Source organism: Strix uralensis, chromosome 7, assembly GCF_047716275.1.
Source record: "Strix uralensis isolate ZFMK-TIS-50842 chromosome 7, bStrUra1, whole genome shotgun sequence".
NCBI lineage: Eukaryota > Metazoa > Chordata > Aves > Strigiformes > Strigidae > Strix > Strix uralensis.
Window position 1 is genome coordinate 27,991,362 of NC_133978.1, and position 21,646 is coordinate 28,013,007.

Genomic DNA, 21,646 nt, shown 5'->3' on the forward strand with positions numbered 1-21,646 from the left:
ACAACCCGAGGGGAGGGTAGACATCTTGGAAGAAACAAGCTCTCACAGCATCTAGAAAGGGAGAAAGATACTGTGTGGTGGGCTGAGATGAAGCAGGGCCATGTCTGTCTCTCTCCTGCTCACACACTGCACTCCTGTGGCCTCTCTGGCTGCACAGAGAACAGCCTGGATGAGGACAGGGGCCTGCCAGCTCCCACACTCGGGTAGCACAGCCTGCCAGCTCAGGAGGAGCTCTCTGTTTCAGACTTGCACCCCAAGTGCCACCGTGGTCACAGGTTTATGCATGCAATTCATTTTCTGTAAAGCCACAGTGCACATAACTGTAACCTGCTTCCTGCAGGCAGAGCTGGCACTGCATACCAGGAGCTGGGCAGCTGTTACACACCAGTGTCTTCTTACATCGATCCTCTCAGATATTGCTAGACGGAAAGTTTGGTGAGGCAGAACACACAGCCTCTGCTTCTCAGAAAAGGGGTGAGGCTATTTGCCATGCTCCCTTATGCTGTCTACTGGTAACATGTAAAGGAAGATAACCGATACCGAAAGCAACTTGAAAACAGCCCATGAGAAAGGGCAGGTACTTTGCATGAAAACTTAATGAAAGCATGTAAGCAGTAAAGCTATGAGGTGGAAAGGGTTTGAGAGAGATGAGAAGTAGAGATTAGCAGAAACAGAGAAACCCACCAATCCAGACAGTTCTGTATGTTTTTTAGTAAAAGGTAAACACAAAAGCTATTTTGGTGGGATCAAAGAAAGCAGCATCACAGGGCAGGAGACAGATGGAGATGGCTGTGGACCCCCCTGCTTGCCCCCCACGTCCAGAGCTGGATAGGAGCAGCAGCTGATGGGTGGCATCCTCTCCTTGGCAGCAGGACAAGCAGCCCAGGTTTCCAGACTGGACCAATTCCTTCACCCACTCATCTCTGAAGCTAACAAAAATTTAGCTCATGAGCACAGCTGAGGAGCCTGGAGCAGCCCTAAGCAGCATGGCACCAGTATGTAGGCTTTGTAGAGTGCAAAAATGCTGGTCTACAAGGCTCTTTGGCCAGGAAGAAGCACATTTGCTCCTCTGGCACATTGAGTAGTACAACTGGCACTGGAGGAAGGCCTACAAGCAGCCTCATCCCCTTCCCCTCCCTACACCACTCACGCAGTCTGAGGAACTCCCCCAGCAATGCTGGGGATCTGACCCTGCTTCCCCCTACACCACAGTAGGGACCCTTCCATCAGGAACTACTTCACTGTTCAAATTCATACAACTGCCCAAGCCAGCTGACAAGATACCACGAGCACAGCTGATACCAGAGCTCATTTTGGGATGGGCAGCCCAGAGGACCTCAGATACACCAACTCCTTCTTCCAGGGGGAGCAAGCTGCCACCCTGCTGAGAAAGCATTCATGCAAAACCTACTGCACTTGATTCTCCCCTCCAAGAGGTGGGCTCAGAACCACTCCCAGTTCTTGCACCATGAACAATACCTTCAGCTCAGCCTAGAGGGAGGCTTTAACTTCTGAAGCCAGAAGACCCCAGTCCCCACCCCCCAAACTCTGTTGTTACTAGTGCACCACAAAGAAAAGAGTTCCAACTGGCACTGGTAACCGCGGAAATAGCAGTTAATGCATATTACAGTCAGTACCTCTTTTATAGGCCCTTTGAAGGGGGAGTAGATCTGTTTCAGCTATTCAAAGCAGCATTCCCAGAAAGCAGTGAAATCTAGTATGAGTCTGGCATTTATTTCTGAGGTCTGCAAAACCCAGACTCTGTATGAGGTCAACACACCAGGAAAAGCCCTAGTCATCACAGAGCAAGTCTTTACTCGACTCAGATGATCTAAAAACCACCACCTTGTGTAACTCAGCTCAAGTAGCAGTCAAAATGCAACTCGCTGCTGATGAAGAGAGGTTTGGAGCTGCCACTCCTACTCTCACTACAGCTGCTGGATAACACTGCAGGTCTGAAACAGCTGCGCAGCCAAGAATAAAATGTGGTGTGTTACCACAGGGTCACTGCATCAGCAGGCAAAACTCTGGAAACCACCCCTGCCTGCTGCCAAGGCAGTCCTGATACTGTCAGCCCTCCAGCCTCTCCCCAGGTGGAGAGATCTGCTGCACCAGGGTCTAGATTTTTGGACACACACATGCACTACCCCTCTTTTTTTCCTCCAAGCTTTCTTTTTTCTTGACATGTTTTCCTTTCCCCATGACATAACTTGTGTTATTAAAGCTCCCACCACCACCAGTCTCATCTTCCTAGTAACCACTGCAGCCACCCTTCGCATCATGTCTTCCTCACCCAAGATTCAAATCCCTCAAATGCCCTCCATGTTTCAGGATCCCAGTCTACCCTACTAAGAGCCACTGCCTTTTTCTGATCTAAACCTTTCCCAAGGACAGCATGGTTCTAGACACTACTGTTTTCTTTAATCAAGCATAATGTTCAGTCTCAAGGATCCCCTCCGTGTTCAAACACAGTCTGCACAAACAGACCTCCTCCTCTCACTCAAGAATTCATCTGATATCCATCATCTTCATCCACATACTCTCTACTTCAGAGAAGATCTCAGTATCAGTTAGCTCAAGCTTCCAAACTGGGAGATCCTGGACAGGCCCCCAGCTGTCACTTCAGTGCACAGCTGTCCCCCTTCAGATCGCAGTCTTGACACAACCAACTCAGAAGACTAACTTCTATCAATCACACCAGTAGGTCAACTGAATGACCAATAACCTCATTAACACACCACTAGTATCTCATGGTTATTTATATAATTTTGCATACAACTATGAAGCTACTAATCAAGCCTCATGAACCACACACAACTACTGATGAGTTACATGTGTATGACCCTTCCCTTCCACACTACTTAATACTAGAGCGCAAGCCTACCCCTCTTTGCTCTGCCCTCCCACACCAAGTCTTTCCAGCATAGACCTGATGGAGAATCCAGCAGGCTGTCCAAGGAGCATCACTCCAGCATCCCAGTGGGTTTGGGTCCTCAGGCTCCACTAACATCTGTAGATGTCTGCACTCCTGCAGTCAGCCCATCCCACCCTCATTCTTCCATCTCATTCTATACCTTAGTCTCCCATTTCAGGATCCACTTTTTCCATGCTCATGCCTCCCTTCCTCCAGTCTCCTCCCAAATAGACAATCCACCCCTAATTACTTCTTCCCCATTGGTCTCAGTTTTGCTACATCCATAACCAAGTCTGATGTTTCTGATATCGTTACCTAGGCAATCTCAGCCTTACATGGTATTACTGATACAGTGCAGGTGGCCTTGCAAGGTTCTACCCTGCAAGAGTTGCTTCAGACACCCCTATAATTATCTCGTTCCTCCTGGTTATATATTGTTTACACACTCCAAGACAAATCATTCTACTTTAGCCTTGATTCCTCTACCTAGCTCCAGCTACCTACAGGCACTTTCTTATCTCGCACACAGAGAGTTTGCATAGCAGAACATGTTTTGCACACTGTTTTTGTGCTTTCGCAGCATCCTGCTCTCTCAGCTGCTTGATTACAAGTCTTTGCCCTTGAAAGGTTCTTGGGAGAGTCTCCTGGTGTCCTGCAAAGGCCTCAGCAGATTACACAGCCTGCTTTTCCAAGGGACTACATGCCCACAGTGGGTTTTCTCTGTAGACACACACTAGCATCTGATGTCACAGCAAACTATTTGCATTTTAACTACTTGTGTTTTAAATACACTTGGATACCATTCCCGTGCATCCTGCATCAAGGATATATGTTTAGAAGTGAGGAATGCGTAACTTCTTATGCACATGTACTAGATCTTCCCATGGGATCAACACCCCAAATGGTGGGACAGGGCAAGAAACAGATTATCCAGACTTTGGGGTTGTATTACATATCATCCCTTCAGCATCTAAAAATGCTTTCTGTTGCAACAGCCACACATGCTGTATTTCTAGCTTAAGTTCAAATATCTGAGCTAGAATTGCCCATGGGAATACTGCTCTTATTGCATCCCCCAGGACAAACAGCTGCAGCATTTGCCAATCTATGACTCTGTAATACATTTTTAAAAAAAAAAAAAATCAAACTACCATCTGTTATGGTTTTTAGACAGTGCAGAACATAGCTCACAAGTAACATTGATTTTTTAATGGCAATCAAAAGGCAATCTTGTGCTTCCAAGAACATAATCACTCAGAGAAGCCCTTCTATATAATTTTTTCTAAACTAAAGTGTTTAAAGCCTACCATCACATAACAATAACAATTTACATTAGTACCTTTCACAAGCAGGAGATGCTAGAAAAGTTACAGGCTAGAGCACTAGCATGAATCAATACCCCAACTGAGTTATGCTACTATACATGGACTTGCATCTACTAAATAGAACAGCAGATGTGCCAGGGTTAAAGAGGTATCACCTGCTGAGGGATTTAAGCATTTGTGTTTCCAAAAAGCCAAGCAAAGTGCAGAACACCACAGTTGTATATCACTATTACAAACATCTAAGCTAACATTACTACTGTTTTACCATTGTAACTGGTAAAACATTACAACATAGACCAGTCTTTAGTCATAAGTACAGAAAGCAGACATTTGTTTGGTACGCGTGTACTCACATCCTGAGAAAAACCTGCCAAGATGATACCTTCACTTAACTGAGGAGCAAGAAACAGTAGGATACACAATCCGATCTTAGGAAGGCAGCTTGCTTCCTACTGTCTCTTTTCACTGACTTAATGACGCATACAGAGCCAGGAGATACACTAAGATACCCCATCACACCTTGCAGAAGCTTTTCCATAGTAACCAGGACTACAATACCTGTCTGAACATGCCCTTGTAGCTAAGGAAAACAACAGAAAGCTCATTCCTTCAGCAATTACATTACATGCTCAGACAGGGAGCTTTAAGCCTAGTTACCTATAGACAAGACTACTACAGCTAATACAAGGTTTGTGTCTTAGCTAGTGAGATCCCTTACAGAAAATAAAACAGAACTTGAACATAAGAACTCAAGCATAGCAAGAACAGAGGATGCAGGTAAAGGAACAGCTAAAGTCAGCACACGAAACCAGCATGAAAAATCTCAAAGCACTCACCAAAACATCAGGTCCTTTCTCAGAGCAGCAAGACACTATTAGCAACACTCAAAGAAGAACTGTAAGTGTTAAAGTAACAGACTAAATAGCGTGGAAAAGAGCCCACTACTGAGTACTTTAGAAATGAACCTTACTTTTTCTTTGCTTTACCCCCCAAGCTTTTTGCTCACACTCAGTTATAGATAGCTAAGGTAGTATTTGTACTCACTACTCATTCAGTAAGTTGTAATTAAGAAGCCATATAAATGGCTCCCATCAGCACTACCTTATTGTAAGCACCTGCACCATCATGGGCCTTTACAGCTAGAAATCCCCACACAGGTTTAAAAAGGGTGACTAGGTCTGCAAGGTCAGCTCATCATTACTTAACACAACTGCTGCAGCAGAGCAGCTCCTTGAGGATGCTTAATGCCTTGCTCTGCTGCAGGTGATCTCAATAGCTGAAGCTAAATACCTACAAATCACTCTTTAATTACAAACCCCGTTGACTGCAATTAATTGCCTGGCTTCTACAGATTTAGAAAAATGACCTGTTGAGGAAGCTGCTAGTAAGTCTAATACACAAAAACACTGGGAAGTAATAGGATGTGATCATACTTTTCTGCACGCAGCTTTTGCCTCAATTTTCCCTGGTGAAATTCGTGAATAGGTGGATGGGAGCAACTGTTGCAGTGAGAGGTGGAAGGTGATGCATATACACTGAAAACAGGAGTCACTTCTTTAAGAGAAAGCTCCAAAGAGGTATCTTAAAGGACAACAACAGTCTCTGTTTTCTAAAATATATGGGATGTTATGTAAATGAACCTTGGGAGAGAAGTGTAAATAGCTGATGGCCCAGAGAGAAGTAGGGCATTTGAGGGATTACAGGGTAGGCAACCTGCCCCCTAAGCAGCCACGTTCGTCGTTTTCTTTCCACTTTATCATTCTGCAACTTGGCACAACGCTCTTTTGAGGCTGCCTTGGAGCAGTTCGAGGTGTTTAAGGTGAAAAGTCACCACGAGTCCTGCTGCCTTCACCAGAAAGGATCTTGTGCTTCCCAGCCCTGTTTTGCCAGGGAGAGGGGTGGAAGGCCCCAGGGCAGCCTGCTCAGCACAGGTCACCTCGAGGGACAAGGCCTGGGGCCATTGCGCCTTCGCTGTCCCCCTCTGGCATCGGTGGCAGGGGCCTTGCCCGGCCGGGGAGCCGCTCGTTTCCATGGCGACAAGCGCCCCGCGAACCGGATAACCATAGAGGAGTGAGCCTGCTCCGGCTAGAAAGGCCCCAGAGAGCCCGTCCCTGAGGCGGCCCCGGCTCGCTGGGGGCGGGGCGAATGCAAATGAGGCAGCCGAGGGAGCCGGTGCGGCTTCAGCCGCTTCCCAGCGAGGTGCCCTCACACGAGATGGCGGCCGGGAGGGGGCGGCTTCACTTGCCAGGACGCAAGATGGCCCCGGGCCGGAGCGGGCCGCGGGGCGGGGTTGGGAGGCCGCCGGGCGCGCATGCGCTGGCGTGCGGCTCGGCGGCGGAGCGGCGGGGGCAGCGCCGGTAACGGACGCAGGTAGGAGGCGCTGGGGGGATGGCTGCGGGGAGGGGGGCGGCGCGGCGCCTCCTCCACCCCAATATCGGCCCGGGTTTGTCTCCCTGCCTGCAGCGGGGCCGCCCGGGTGGGGCGGGGGAGACCCCTCAATGCAGTGGGTCAGTCCGGGGGGGGTGGGGATTCCGTCCCCCCCGCAGTGGGGCCGCCCGTGTGGGGTGGGGGTTCCCCCCCCTCCTTGCATTGGTAGAGCCCTGGATTGTGCCTCCCCCTGGTACTCTGGTCGGTCCCACGTGGGCCCGGGGGTGCCCTATCTCTCCGCTGTCAGTGCCCGTAGGCAGGGGCCTCAGCCCGTCTGTCCGGACGGGCTCTGACTCGCACCCCCTCGCAGGGTCCCAGCAAGGAGAGGCGGTCCTGGCCTTGCCTCGTCCCTTGCCGTGGGGCAGGCAGTGGGGGAACTCCACCCTACCTGGAGGTGTGGAGTGGGGATCTGTCTGCCATGTTCCTGTCACACTGTTCCCTTCACCTGACAGCACAACGGGCCCTCCACCACCACGGAGCCTAGGTGGAAGCCTATCATGAAATGATGGCTGTGCCCCTGCCTGGCCACCCCTTCCACTACTGGGGCCGCTAGGCCTTCCCTCAGCATGGGGGGACCCTGTAGATGGAGCGCTGAGGGTGGCACGGCTGCTTGGGCTTGTCCTCTCAGAGGCCGAAGACATGGCATCCCCATTTCTGGCCTTGCTTTGCAGGCATTGCCTGGTTCCCTGCATTCCTTTCCCACGTGGGGGACTTCAGCTGCTTTCGTTGGTGGCCTGATGCCGTGTTTTTCAGGCCTAAATGCCATAGAGATCTCTGGTGGCCTCAGCAGCTGGGCTTCCTTCAGCCCTTTGGTTAGTGACACGTGGCCTTGTGGCTGAAGCTGAGGCACTGAGGGTGGGACTGTGGCTGCACAGGTGAAAAGTCTCCCTGGCGAGAAGATGGAGATGTGTAGCAGAAACTCCCAGTTGCTCCACTTCTGCGGAGTGGTAAAAAGTGCTTCTCCTCTGGTGCTTCCTATTAAGTCTTAACAAGAACAGGCTCTATCTGTGCAGTAATCTTCTACTTTCTGTGATTCTTAGGGGTTGTTTTCAGTAAGAGTTTCATATTTACTTCCAAATCTGTAATTTGAGGCCAGTTACCTAGCAATAGTCCCCATATGAGTGCTGTGGAAGTCCACTACAGGATTAGCTCTTACACTGGTGGTAGCATCATGGGGAACCAGTTCTTAATCTATCTAATATATTTTCCTTACACTGTAAAACAATGAATTGTTTAGACAAGGGATGCAGAGTGCTGTTAAATGCCTTACCAAGTTCCAAGACTATGAGATCTACCCAGTTACCTCTATTAATGAACCTCATAATCTCATTAGTGAATGAGATCTGATTTAACAAGGTTGCTCTGCTGGAGCACAGCTCCACAAAAACTACCAGCTGGTTCAAGATGTTAATTGTAGTCTGTGTGGCAGTTCTGTTTACGTGTATGAACTCCGCAGGAGTGACGGAAGCGCCTGATAGAAGCACATGGTTGCCTGTAATAAAAAGGGTGTTACCAAACCTCTCATGATACTGAGGCATCTGTGATTGTTGAATTGGTAAACACTACTGGGAAATGCCCACGTGGCCTCTCTGAAGTGGCATGTGTCCTTGCCTGATCCAGGTGATATCAGGTTTTCAGAGGCTTCGTTGCTTTACTGTTCAGAAACCAGGCTTCTGGGAGTCTGCTGTTGGAGAGTTCATTAATGTTTCATGTGGGACTGTGTTTGGTGTTCCCTTGAGACTCTCTGTTAGAAAGTGGATTATCTGAGGAAACATGGTGTTAGGATTTCAGAAGTAGTACGGTGGAGAAACTGGGAATCTTGGAGATATATTTGCCTCTAAGAGGATGCACAGGATCAAAGTTTGGTCAGAGGAGCCTAAATTTTGTGGAGCGTGTGTCTAGGTAGGAGCTTTCCTGGAATAGGAATAGGATTTTGAGGCCTTTTTTGGTTTAAGTGGGAGGTCTTTCAGTTTCATTCAGTGAAAAAGCTCCGTAGAGGGGTTTCCCTTCCTACTGAACAGAGTCCTGCCAGAATCTAAACAGCTCTGTGGGGTGAGGACCCTCTGAGGTGTCTGTGCTTTGGAGGCCTCCTGGGGTATCATGCGCGGGATAGGAAGGAGTATGCAGAACCTGGTCCGTGCTTACAAAGTGGACTTGTTGCTGACAGACAAGCCTGACTAGATGAAGACATCTATGACTTTGTTTCCTCTGGCTGAGACTGTCACTTACAGAGTCCGGGAGGAATTGATGTGCCCAGCACCAGGCGCTATGCTGGGACAGGTCATGGGGCAGCAGCTCCAGCCTAGCTTCCCTGTGAATGGGGCTGGGCTGCCAGCAGCCTGGTCCTGTCTGGCTGTGATGAGTGTCCAGAAATAGGGTCCCCTCTTGGGTGGCTTATCAGGCTGGTGGATTTATGTAGCAGATGCAGAGATGCTGACCTGGTATATTTGTCTGGCCCTCTGCTTTAGCTAGTAAGCCACCCAAAATCCAGAATATGCAGCAAAGGCAGTGTAGTGATGGCAGGAGCAGGCACAGACATATCTTGAATTATTATTTGGGATATTCCAGCCTGCATTACTCACACAGTGGAGAATGAATGGGAGAGTCATCCTGTTACTGCAGATGACTATTTCAGGTTCCTGAGTGGCAGCTTCAGCATATAGGAATCATCTGGCACTGCTTAAAAGACTGTCTTGGGCCAAGATTCACGAATATGGCTCTGTTGCCAACTCGCTACAACCAGCTTCAGCTGTGGAAGTATGGAGCTCAGTCTTACTGTAGGCCAAAGCATTGCTGAATCACCATGGGACACAATGACTCGTGAATCCAGCTGTGAGCTGGCTAGGAAGTTAGAACAGATGTGCGAGCCCCAAACTGTGGTGTGTTTCCAGCTGCCTTACGCCAGCACTCTCAAACAAAAGCAATGCTTTCCTGGTAGCCAGTATTCAAACATCCTTCTCAAAAAGATAAGATCTGCAAATGTCACTGGCAGGAGTGACGCCAGATGTCAGATGCGGAGGTGGAAGCTTCTGAAATAAAGGCTAGTTGCCTTCTAATTTATGACCTTGTTGCTTTATGACTCTGCGTTAGAAGTTCAGTGTGAATGAATGATAGCTATTCCCTCCTGCAGCTCCTTTTCCCATTACTACTTAAAGCCTAATGTTGAAAAGTTCTGACATACTCCATGAGTAATTCTTCATCCCAAGGAAAAGGTTATGAAAATACCAATGTGGCAAGCTTAAATAACACAGTGCTTTGGATATAGAAGGAAAATCTACTTTTTACGGATAACTATGATTTGTTTCTTTTCATCTGCACATTTCCAGATGGGGAGGGAAAAAATATATATAAAACGAGCTAACAACTATCCCAGCAAAGTGCACTTACAAATGTCAGCTGGCTGGAGGGGTTGCACATCTGTGAGGGAATGACGAGGGAGGAGGAGAGGAAGTGGAACTTCACCTTCTTTAAACAGCACTGTAGCATATAAATGACAAAATGAGGTGTCTTTGGAAACTTCAGCAGCTGTGGTTTGTGCAACATGTGCTTAGTGAAGCATCGTTTGGATGGGTACACGTGTAAAGTTCAGCTCTAAGGAACAAGCCTTGAGCAAGCTTTGCTTTCAAACAGGCTTTGGTTAGCAAAGGCAAGTCCAGGTTAAGAGTTGCCCTAGCAGGTCAGACCACTGGTCTGTCTTGCCCCTTATTCTGCCCCACAGTGGTAGCAGGAGATGCTATTTAGAGGGAGAGCACATGAGCATGGCCACTGTCTGTGGCTTTTCCACTTGTTCACCCCTAGCTTGGGCAGCCCTTGGATCAGGGATGCTAGAGGGGATTTCCCTGCCTGATCCGTTTAGTAGCTGTTTGTGTACAGCTGTTTTCCATTAATTTGTCTAATCCTTTGAACCTGCTGCCCACTTCTGCAACCTCCTTTGGCAGCAAATGTCAGATGTTTGCTGCTTGCCAGGTGAAGAAGTATTTTTGTGTCCTTTAAACCGATTTCCTGCTAGCTACAGTGAGTGCTCCCAGTTCTTGTGTCCTGGCAAGCAACAGTTCTGCCTTCCCCTTATGCCTGGTGTGGGGGACTGTAAACTGCGATCGTGTCCCCCTTCAGCCTTTCCTCTCTGCCTGAAGAGTCCCAGCTGTTTAGTCTTTCCTCAGCAGGCAGTTGCCTCAGTCCCTTGATCGCTTTAGTTACCTTTCTTTGATCTCCCTCATCTCTGTGTCTCAGGAAGTTTGTAGAGAGGTTAGATGTGCATGCAGTGGTCAAGCTCTGGATACACTAATGTTTCATAAGTGCAAAATGATGCTGTTTGCTTGTTATCTATTCTGTTCATGACGGTGCCCAGCACTCTGGTAGCTTCATCTGCCCTTGAGCCAGTCCTCAGAAGGCTCTTGGTGAGACTCATCGGTGGGTCAGTTGGCTTAGCTCTCTGTTCTTCTTAACCTTTATCCTTACACATCACAAATTCTTGATTCCTTTTCAATTCATGACCATAGGAAATGCAATTTCCGCTTAAGGCTTGTCTGTCTTTAATTACACCTATAAAAGTTCATTGTCTGGCTGAATTCCCCTCCAAGCAGTGTCTTCCTTTTATCTGGCCATGGGTTTTGGCATGGCGGGGATGCGGAATGGTGGTTCAGCTCCACAGGGCTCTGCAGTTGGATCCAGTTGAGGTCTAGAGCTTTGGCTGTGAGTGGAGCTGATGTGCAGTTTTAATCTAGTGATGTAATTGATTGGAACAAATGCTTTTCCTGCTTCTTCTGAACTAGTTACAAGGAATTCCTTGGGCTAGGCAGAATGGACGGTTATTTTTGCTTTTCTAATCTTGCCTAGAAGTGGTTAGACTCATGGCTTCTGGGAAATGCTGAATGGGACTGGTGTTTCATCAGGTTTCATAACCAGCCGTTTATTCTTCCCCTTGATCTTCTGCTTGGACTTGCTGCAGCGGATGTTGCAAGCCTGAGAAGGCTGGCTTGGCACTTAGTTTCCCGTTTCTGATGAGCTCACTCTTATCGTACATTGTGAAGTCCCCACAATGTGTCTGAGTTGGGTGAGCGCGGACCCCGGAGGGCTGAAACAGGAGTGACTTCCAGCCCTTTATCTTGCTTCTGGAAGTGTTAAGATAGCGACCTTGTTGTCACCCATCATGCGTATGCTGTGAACAGGGCTGCTTATGATGGCATGGGCTGGAGAAGCTGACTTACACTGATTTAAGAACTCTTAACATCTCACCAGATCCATGAGTGCCTCTGAAGAGGTGCCTTGTGTTTTGCCTTTGGTCTGTAGCAACTTGAGTGTGAGAGGGGGTTCAGTCTGAAAATCATGAGAGTATGTCATGGGAGGATGGTGGGCCCACCTCCTGGCTCTGAGCTCCAGGCAGTGCTGGTGTGAAGAGTCCCCCCCTCACACCTCAGCCCCTGTGAACATACTGTGACTTGTTCTGGTATAAGGCTGCTGTTTGCACTTGTTTTATTTTTGTATATATTGCTGTCCAGCCAAAGCATCTTTATTTCAGACACCAATCCTAAAACTCAGCCTGCTCTAAGATGAGCTAGACAGCTGCTAAGCGACTTCTGGTTGCCTTTGTCACACGATGGCAGCATGTCTGCTGCATGCCGTCACGTTCTGGTCGTGTCTCTTCATGCCACAAAGCAGCAGAACTGCTTGCCATAAATAACTCCTGTCTGAGCCAGCCCAGGTGCAGTCAGCTGTGACTGCCTGGGGAAAGCTGTGTGCATGTGTGAGATTACATCACAGCTGTTGTCATTTTTATTTGGCTAAAAATTTACACCAGTACCTAAAAATGTCAGTGACTAGGTGTGTTTTCTGAAGGCTGCTTTGTTGTTTGCAGCTATCTGACTTGATTCCTCCTGTGACCTTGCCTTGAAAAGCTTATTGGCTACTTGCTAGATAACAAAGAACATTACAGGGTAAAGGATGGGGCAGCCCCTCAAGAGGAGACAGCTGTACACCCGGGAGTCCTCAGCCTGGCCTTGGCTTAATGAAACAGCTTTAGTGCAGCAGACAGCTTTTAGTGTCTTAAATCCCCTCCAATCCACTTTTGAACAGCTCCTCAAAGCCATATGAATTCTGATCTCTGCTGACAAAGACTTACCAATTAATTTGATTCAACTTCTAGTTCATTTAAGAAATTGAACCTGGTTTTGTGTGTGTTTTGTTTTTGTTTTTTTTTTTTCCCCCTCTCCTGCAGGAGCAACAATGGATTGGCCCCAACAAAGATGCAGCAGGTGTTGGGAGAAGACATCCCATCTGAAATGGAGGTGATCGAGGGAGCTGAATGCTGACTGCACCAACATGGGGTTGCGACTGTTGGCTTGCCTTTTTCATTTGCCCACTGCAGTGATCTACGGGTCCCTGTCGCTGTTTGTTTCCATTTTGCACAACGTGTTCCTCCTGTACTATGTGGACACCTTTGTCTCCGTTTACAAGATTGATAAACTGTCCTTTTGGATAGGAGAGGTTAGTCTTCTCCATAGGCTTCTGCCCTCTTAAGTAAAAAATTCTGAAACCAAGACCGCTCCTTGATAGAAGCGTGAAGAGCGTTAGTTGTAATAGCAGCATTCCCCTTCGGAGAGGGAGCAAGGGAGCCTTCCGAGTGCTAACTTGGGCTTTCCAGTTTTCCCCACTTGCATGAACAGAGAACAAGCTGGGACAGAAAACCCAGAGACTTTGTTCTTAAGATGGCCTTTCCTCTGGGGATGTCAGGGTGTTTCACAAGCAGGGAAGACCACTGGCCTCGCTGTGTTAATCTGGCAGTTGACCCAGATGGAGTCGTACAATGGTGATGGGGCAGGGAAGATGTGCAGGAATGGTCCCTGCTGGTTGTTCAGTGTGCCAGCTCTGCGCTGCTTGCTTCAGTAACAGAACAGAGTCTTTGCGGGAGCTGTCCTGTGGTTTGTTTCACTGTCCTGTTTTCTTTCCTAGACAGTGTTTCTGATCTGGAACAGCCTCAATGACCCTCTGTTTGGCTGGCTGAGTGACCGGGTGTTCCTTAGCACACAGCAGTAAGTTAAGTTCCACTTCTAGCAGAGGCTGGGAAGTTGTTTAGTCTCTGGGGGAGATGATGTGAAATGGGCAGATTTAAAATGATGGTGTGGGAATGGTTGCGGGGGCGTGGAACTCTTAAATGGCTTTTCCTGGCATCTTAGAAGTTCAGTGCTCTTTGCATGTTATATCATATTGGGCAATGAAGCTGAGGGGTCTGGAGCACAAGTCTTATGAGGAGCAGCTGAGGGAACAGGGGTTGTTCAGCCTGGAGAAAAGGAGACTCAGGGGAGACCTTACAGTCTCTACAACTACCTGAAAAGAGGTTGTAGTGAGGTGGGTGCCGGTCTCTTCTCCCAAGTAATATGTGACAGGACAAGAGGAAGTGGCCTCAAGTTGTGCCAGGGGAGGTTTAGATTGGATATTAGGAAAAATTTCTGCACTGAAAGAGTTGTCAAGCATTGGAACAGGCTGCCCAGGGAAGTGGTTGGAGTCACCATCCCTGGAGGTATTTAAAAGATGTGTAGATGTGGTGCTTAGGGACATGGTTTAGTGGTGGACCTGGCAGTGTGAGGTTAAGGGTTGGACTCAATGATCTTAAGGGTCTTTTCCAACCTAAATGTTTCTATGATTCAGTACCTGGCTGTATAGAGGAAGTCCCACATCCACTGAGTAGATGTGACCCTAGCCCTTAACAATCATGTGAATGGTACAGAACCTAAAATATGGGCATCTAAAATGTCAGGCCTCTTAGTAGGGTGTTGGAGAGTGTCTGTATGTGGTTTGGGAGACTCAAGGTGTGGGGAAAGGGTGATTATTTCCACCTGGAATGCCTTAGACCAGTTGTTCCCAAACTCCCTGGATCATGGATCACTGTCAGCCATTAGCATTTCTCATGTATTTACATCCAGCTTTTAATGAAAATCACGGTGTGGCTTCCTGTACCTAGTGAAAACTTTTAAACTGCTTATTGAAATCACTTACATTGTGCAAAGCAGACAGTGCAGCACAAGCAAGGAGAGACTTGCTCTAGAGAAAAAAATCCCTTTCCTTCATGCTTTTTGGCCACCTTAAACCCATATTTTTGGTGTATTCACATATTAGCTGTGAAGGTATCTGATGTGGGTGCTTGTTTCATGAGCAAAAGCTGTATTTCTGTCCATGCCACTTGCACAACTTCCTTGGAGAGGGAGGATTTGTGGTCATGCAGGGTTTTGTCCAGGTGTCTAAAGCTTTTGTCTTGTCTTGCAGGCCAGGAGCAGAGATTTCTTCCCCAGAAGTAGTTCTGAAGAGGCTCAGAGCGCTAAGCCACAATGGCCCCCTCTTTGCCATCTCTTTCCTGGCTTTCTGGGTTGCCTGGGCCCACCCTGGTTTGCAGTTCCTTCTTTGCCTTTGCATGTATGACAGCTTTCTCACCATGGTCGACCTGCATCACAACGCCTTGCTTGCAGACCTGGCTGTTTCAGCAAAAGACAGGACTAGCCTCAACTTCTACTGCTCCCTCTTCAGTGCCATAGGCTCCCTCTCTGTCTTCATGTCCTACGCAGTGTGGAACAAAGAGGACTTCTTTTCCTTTCGCATATTTTGCGTCGCACTGGCCCTCTGCTCCATCATTGGTTTTACCCTGTCCACACAGCTGCTTCGCCAGCGGTTTAAGGCTGATGGGAAAGCAAAATGGGACCAAGAATCAACCCTGAAAGAGTAAGTGTCACCAATTTTGTGGCTGGGACAAAGGCCTGGCATAGATCTGTAGAGTCCTTTAATGCGCTGCAGCAAACTAAATGTGTGGGAAGATCCAGGATGAGGCAAATTTTTGTTAATCATCTGTGGTTCTTGTTTGTTGATACAGTTTTCAGAATCACTTCTGTCCCACTGGCTCCTAATGCCCTCTGAAAATAGGACAAAACTATCTCGTGACACCCCTGGCCCAAACTGGAGGCAGAGCCCTGACCTGCTGTATGGCCATGCAGTGTTTGGAACATGAAATGAGTTAATATCTAGAGCACCCAGTGAGGCCTGTGAGTGGCAAAATGTCAGAAGCAGCTTATCATGAAAGCATTCCTGCTTGAGCATGAGACCGCCTTGCTGCTCATTTTCTGTGGAGTTGGACAAGCGAATGTCTCTTAACCTTTATGCTCACTTTAGCTACCTGATAGTGGCTGGGCTGCTGGTAGGCCATGATGCAGCTGGTTTTCCCTGTTCAGCTCCCTTGCTTTTCCTTGGGCTGCCTCAGTTGTCTCTTGTTATGAGCTGCCAGCATTATGCTGTACTAACACAGCAGATCCTGATGAGATCTGCCAGGTGAGCTAACCGCAGGGATATGGAAGAGGAGCGTATGCATAGTGGAATGGCTTATAAGAGGAGAGTGCTTTTATGGACAGAAATCTGAGGTTTGGGTTCAGAAGACAAATGTTCTTTGGGAGACCTGTTACCTGTAGTTCTTGCTAGCAATAAGCAAATGTTGCAGACTCTACTGTTTTGATTTAGTCCAGGGAGGGAAGGTTGAGATGGGAGCTGAGGAGAGACAGTTCTGCATCTACACAGGGAGAGCTGGGGGCTCTCCCCTGCTTGATGTGAGGGATTTATGGTTGCCTCTTTTTTTTTTTTTTCCCCTTCCCTCCTTTAGGCTGTACATTGAGAAACTCTCCGTCCCCCAGGAGAAGAGGATCACCCTGGCAGAGTATCTCCAGCAGCTCTCCCGGCATCGCAACTTCCTCTGGTTTGTCTGCATGAACCTCGTCCAGGTAGGCGCAGCAGCGACATGTTGTGATTCAGAGGATGAGCGCTGGCTTTGGCAGTTTCAGATGGTGATTCAGCAGTGTGTGAGTTCCCCAGGAAGGGCAGAGGTGTTTCCAGCACCCACTTGCTCTTGGAGCCTCCTGCACATGCTGGCTGATTCAGCAGCTGGTAGCCACTCTCCCTACTTGTGCCCCGAGGATACTTGTGGGGGGCTCCATCCTCCGCAGCGTAGGCTGGATTACGGGGGCTGGCTGAGCCCTGTGCAGCCCATCTGGACTGCAGAAGCACAAGGCCTGGCTCGTGGTGGGGATGACTTCAGGAGTGCAGTTTGCTGGCTTGGCTGTCAGCACAGTCTCCTCCTTTCCGCTTTTCTGAGGCTCACATCGCCGTTTTCACTGTCCAGCTGGATCCACCTCCCAGCTGGCTTTTGCCATTTCTGTTCTTCATCCTCTTCAGTGATTACTACCAAATGCCGGCAGCCTGCCCAGCTTTGTGTGCTGCAGTCACAGCTCCTGTCTCCCTGTGGAGCCCTCATCTTTGTGTTCAAGCCTCGCTGCTGCCTCCTCCCTCCTGCCGTGCCACTGTCTCCCCCAGACCCTTGTGCTCGCTGCTGTCCCCTCCTTGTGCTGCCAGGCCCTGTGCTGAGCAGGTGCCCTGCAAGCAGTGCCTCGGCTCAGGGGCGGCGATACTGACCCCAGGCACGCATGGACATGGCTGGTGGCATTGCAGCTTTGCAGTCTCAAAGCCTACAGCATTGTAAACTCCACAGCCAAGCTTTTGCTCTGCTGAAGTACTCCAGGCCCCTCCTGCATGATCCCTTGGCACAGGGCTCTTAGGATAACAGAGCCCAGAGGGCTGTTAGCTTTTTCTGTTCTCTCTTACTGCTGTTCCTGCTGACCAGCTCGTCTGCATGCTGCCTTCACAGGTTTTTCACTGCCACTTTAACAGCAACTTCTTCCCTCTGTTCCTGGAGCACCTGCTGTCAGACCAGATCTCTGTCTCTACTGGATCCTTCCTGCTCGGTGAGTCTCAGGTGGGACTGGAGGGAATAGCTGGGTTAGGACCTGGCCTGAGTCTGGATTTGCTCTTCCCAAACCCCATCTGGGGAGAGGTTTGTCCTGTTCTGGTCTCTGGGCTGTAAGATTCACACACGCACACATCCCACATGCTTCCCTGGGACCTCTATGTCTTCCTTCCTGGGCACAGAAGTAACTTGGAGCCCTCTCTAATGGTGATGAGCCCAATGTGCTGGACTCAGGCCTAGACACCACGGAGGTATTGCTCTGAGCATTACTGGCTGCAGATAGCATCCCCAGGATGCAGCAGGGAACACAGCCCTGAATTTAATCCCTTTCTCTCTGTGGCCATTCCCAGGCTGCCACAGACTTGTGGGCAGTGGTCCTAGAGTTACCCTGGGAGGGTTCTGTGTGGGCCAGGTCTGGTCATGCTGTCCTGTCCCTCTCATTTCTGCTCCAGGGTCTGAGTCCCAGCCCCTGCGTGACTGGGCAAGTCTTTTCTTCCTTCCTGCCCATGAGGCTGATGGAAGACTGCCTCCCTCTGTAGAGAGAGTGTGTGTTGTGCCACAAAGTCACTGAGTAAACCTGCTGCAGCCTTCTGTATGTGCATGGGGGCTATTCTGTACTGTGTGTCCGAGAGCCAGCCTTGTTCTCTCTCGGTATCGGTCCTGGGGGCATGGTGGATACTGAAACTCCCTCAAGCTATTTGTGCCTCTGTCTCTGCTCAGGTGTTTCCTACATTGCCCCCCACCTCAACAACCTGTACTTCCTGTCCCTCTGCCGCCGCTGTGGGGTTTACGCTGTGGTGCGAGGCCTCTTCTTCCTGAAGCTGGTGCTCAGCGTTGTCATGCTGCTGGCAGGACCTGATCAGGTGTATCTGCTCTGCATCTTCATTGCCAGGTAGGTGGGCAGGCAGCACTTGCTTCCCCTGCCTTCTGCCACCTGGGAGGGGAAATGACTTGCCTCTGTTTTACAGAGAGGAGTGGGAGGCAGGGAACAGTAGCCAGGGTCACACAGAAGCCATGTGGCTCCCAGCTCTGACAGCACGCAAGCATGGGACAGGTCACTGCAGAATGCACTGGCTGTGCCTGCAGCAGAGGGAGGGAGGCAGCGATGTTTAGGACAGAGACCCGGCAGGGCTGGTGGCAGCCTGCAGCAGCCTCTCCCAGCTGCTGAGCTGAGCTCCTCGCCTCTGCGGCCTGCCTGGGGTGGTAGCCCTCAGGGTGTGCTGCAGCTGCCTGTTAGCCAGCGTGTCCTGTCCCTGGCCCTGTCTGTGTGGCAGGTGAGGACTGATCCAAGGCATCGCTGCAGGGAACACAAGGCTTATTGCTAGCAGTGTTCCCTTCCTGTAACCAGGGCTTCTGAAATTCTTGTTTTAAGTGTGGGGGAACCTTTCTCACTCTCTCTCCCTTTTCTCTTATCTCTTACCTACTCCTGTCATTTCTTGATGCTGCTATTCAGTGCTTTGCCTGTTGTTCTGCAGCAACCGGGTGTTCACAGAAGGGACCTGTAAGTTGCTCAACCTGGTGGTCACCGACTTGGTGGATGAGGATCTAGTCCTGAACCGTAGGAAGCAGGCGGCCTCAGCGCTGCTCTTTGGGATGGTGGCTCTGGTCACCAAGCCGGGCCAGACCTTCGCCCCTCTGATCGGCACCTGGCTGCTCTGCGCATACACAGGTAAGGGTGCTCCTGGGGAAAACATGGGGGCAGGAGAGGGCAGACCTGTGAGTTCAGTGTCCTCCGCCATGTCCTGTGCCCAGGGAGGGTGCAGAGAGCTCTTCCAGTTGCTAAGCTGTGCCTGGTCTCTGCATCTCCAAGGCCAGTCACCCGGAGAGAATGGACGAGGGTCCATCCCCACTGTCCCCAGTCTCACAAACTCTTTTCTGACACCAGGCTATGACATCTTCCAGCGGAACCCCTTGAGCAACGTGGTGAGTGCCCAGCCGAAGCTGGAGTCTGCCGCAGTCTTGGAGCCAACTCTTCGCCAGGGCTGCTTTTACCTCCTTGTCTTCGTACCTATCACATGTGCGCTGCTGCAGCTCCTCAGCTGGTCGCAGTTCAGCTTGCACGGGAAGCGTCTGCAGATGGTGAAGGCTCAGCGCCAAAGCCTGACGCAAGGCCGAGCACCAGAGGTCAAAACAATCTAGGGGTGCCTGAGCCCCTGGGGCGGTGCTGGTTCCAGGCTGGTGCAGGACAGCAGGTTAAGCGCAGGGAGGGTGGGCTGAGAAACCCTGACGTTTACAGTTCAACTGTGAAATGCTGTAATGCCAATGTTTACTTGTTCCAGGAAGTGGTTACTGGGGAAGGCAGAGAAGTTCAGCATGCGAGGGGCCTGGGATAGATCACTTGGCCAGCAAGAACATTTTATCCTAGCCTGTCCCAGGGAGCAGAGGGCTGCTCATCCCCTGGAGACAGCCACAGGCCTGCTGCAGTCCTCTGCCCTGGGGAACCACAGCCTCTCTGGCTGAGCAGGAGGGGACTGCAGAGGGCATCCTGTCTTGCTGGAGCCCTGCAGCTTTGGGGAGGGGGAGGCTCCTGAGGGACCAAGTGACCAAGGGGGTGACTGCAGGACAGCAGGAGCAGGGGTGGGAGGACTCTGAAGGCCTTTCCCAGTAGCTGGTACAACCCTTCCCACATACAGTGCTGCGGTTCTTGGACCAAATTCACTCTTAGGCATTTCTTGTTCCCGGGACAATACCCAGCACTGCCAGGGTCTGCTGGTTGTGCTTGTTTTATGCTGAAGCTCTCTCCTTCGTGGCCTTGCAGAGGTAGTTCTTGCTGGGCTGTGAAAGGTGCTGGGCTTGAACTGGGCTCAGAGACTTGAGCTGGAACATCCCCTCTGGCATCCCACTGCCTGTGTTTATCCCTCCACAGCCCCTTCCAGCTGGTGCTGTCACACAGCTGTGCCGTGAGCCCTCTCCTGTGCTGGCTGGGGCTGAGGTGAGGGAACCCACCCATTACTGAGCCCCTGGAAGTGCCTCCCTGCCCAGGGCCGCCCCAGGTGCCCTGGTGAGGCAGCCTGGAGCCTTCCCCTCCTGCAGGGGGAGAGCAGAGCCTGGAAGGGACACCAGGTCTTGCTTTTGTGCCTTCGATTCCCCTTTGGAGCCTGTCCGACACAGTGCTGGGAAGTCACAGGGGTGAGATTTTCCCTCTGTGGGGAGAGGCAGACACCTCAGTTCCTCTACACTTGAAATCGTGCCCCAGAGTTTGGTCATCTCATCTGGCTGCTGGGCCATGGACCCACGGAGGGTCCCTGCTCCCAGTCAGAACCATGTGGGCAGGTGGTCACCCAAGGGATCCCTGAGGGGAGGGAGTGTCTCCTCCCTCCCTGCAGTTTGAGGGCAGACAGATGTGCCAGGCTCTGCCCTGGGCATGCCTGCAGGCGGAGGGGGGGTGCAGGCAGCATGTGAAAGCTGCTGGGTGCTTAGGGGGGTGCTGTTTGTTTAGTGCCAGGTTCCCTCTGGGGTCTCAGCCCACAAACCTGCCATCTTGCCTCAGGACATGGCTGCCTTCTGTCTTGGACCAAGACATTCCTGCTGCCAGGCTGCTGTAGCTCTTGCCGGTTCAATCATAAGTTATTTGTGCAACTTCTAACAAAGTTTGAGAATGATTCTTCATTTCATAAATTAAAGATGATCTTTTCTGTATGGCTTGGTGATTTTTCTAACAGGTGGATCACTCCTGGGTGGGTTCATGCAGTGCCCCAGAGGCACGAATGTGGTTTTATGGGAGAAAAGGGGACTGTTCCTCTCCAACAAAACTGAGTGCTGGGGCTCACTGGTGTTTCTGCAGGGGGCAGAGAGGATCAGGGAGCTGGAGGGAGGCAAGTCACTTACCCCTGCTGCTCTGGAGGGCACCAGGGTCTGGACTGTCCTGTTCCTTCACCAGCTGCTTCTGGAGGTGGCACAAAGGCTGGGGACAGTCGCAGGCCTGGGTACTGTGCCACCTCCCTGTCCCCAGGCCTGCCCTGGGAGCAAAGCCTGCCATGCTGGATTGCTGCAAGCACCCGGGCTGGCACCAGCTCTTCTCACAAGGACAGCAGTGTCACTGCCATTGCCCTCGCGCAGCCAGGGCTGCCCTCGCTGCCTGCACCAGTCCTCGCTCACAGCTCCACTGCGCCTTGGCCAACTTGACCTGTCAGCAGTGAGAAACACAATATAAAATGGTTGCTGAGGAGAGTGGCTTTGAACACCACCAGCACAGACCACAGCTGCAGC

At 50.4% G+C, this 21,646-nt stretch overlaps 1 protein-coding gene across 2 annotated transcripts; it reads left to right on the forward strand.

Moving 5' to 3' along the window:
• Nucleotides 1-6,572: 6,572 nt before the first annotated feature.
• MFSD13A (major facilitator superfamily domain containing 13A) lies at nt 6,573-21,076 on the forward strand. 2 transcript variants are annotated; one of them, XM_074875172.1, is made up of 9 exons: nt 6,573-6,609; nt 12,881-13,149; nt 13,615-13,694; nt 14,926-15,375; nt 16,301-16,418; nt 17,339-17,435; nt 18,158-18,329; nt 18,913-19,106; nt 19,323-21,076. In XM_074875172.1, exons 2-9 carry the CDS (start codon nt 12,985-12,987, stop codon nt 19,574-19,576), a joined length of 1,530 nt encoding a protein of 509 aa, XP_074731273.1. In that variant the 5' UTR covers nt 6,573-6,609; nt 12,881-12,984; the 3' UTR covers nt 19,577-21,076. The 2 variants fall into 2 exon arrangements, with proteins under 2 accessions (XP_074731273.1, XP_074731274.1); XM_074875173.1 differs by lacking the exon at nt 14,926-15,375.
• Nucleotides 21,077-21,646: the final 570 nt, after the last annotated feature.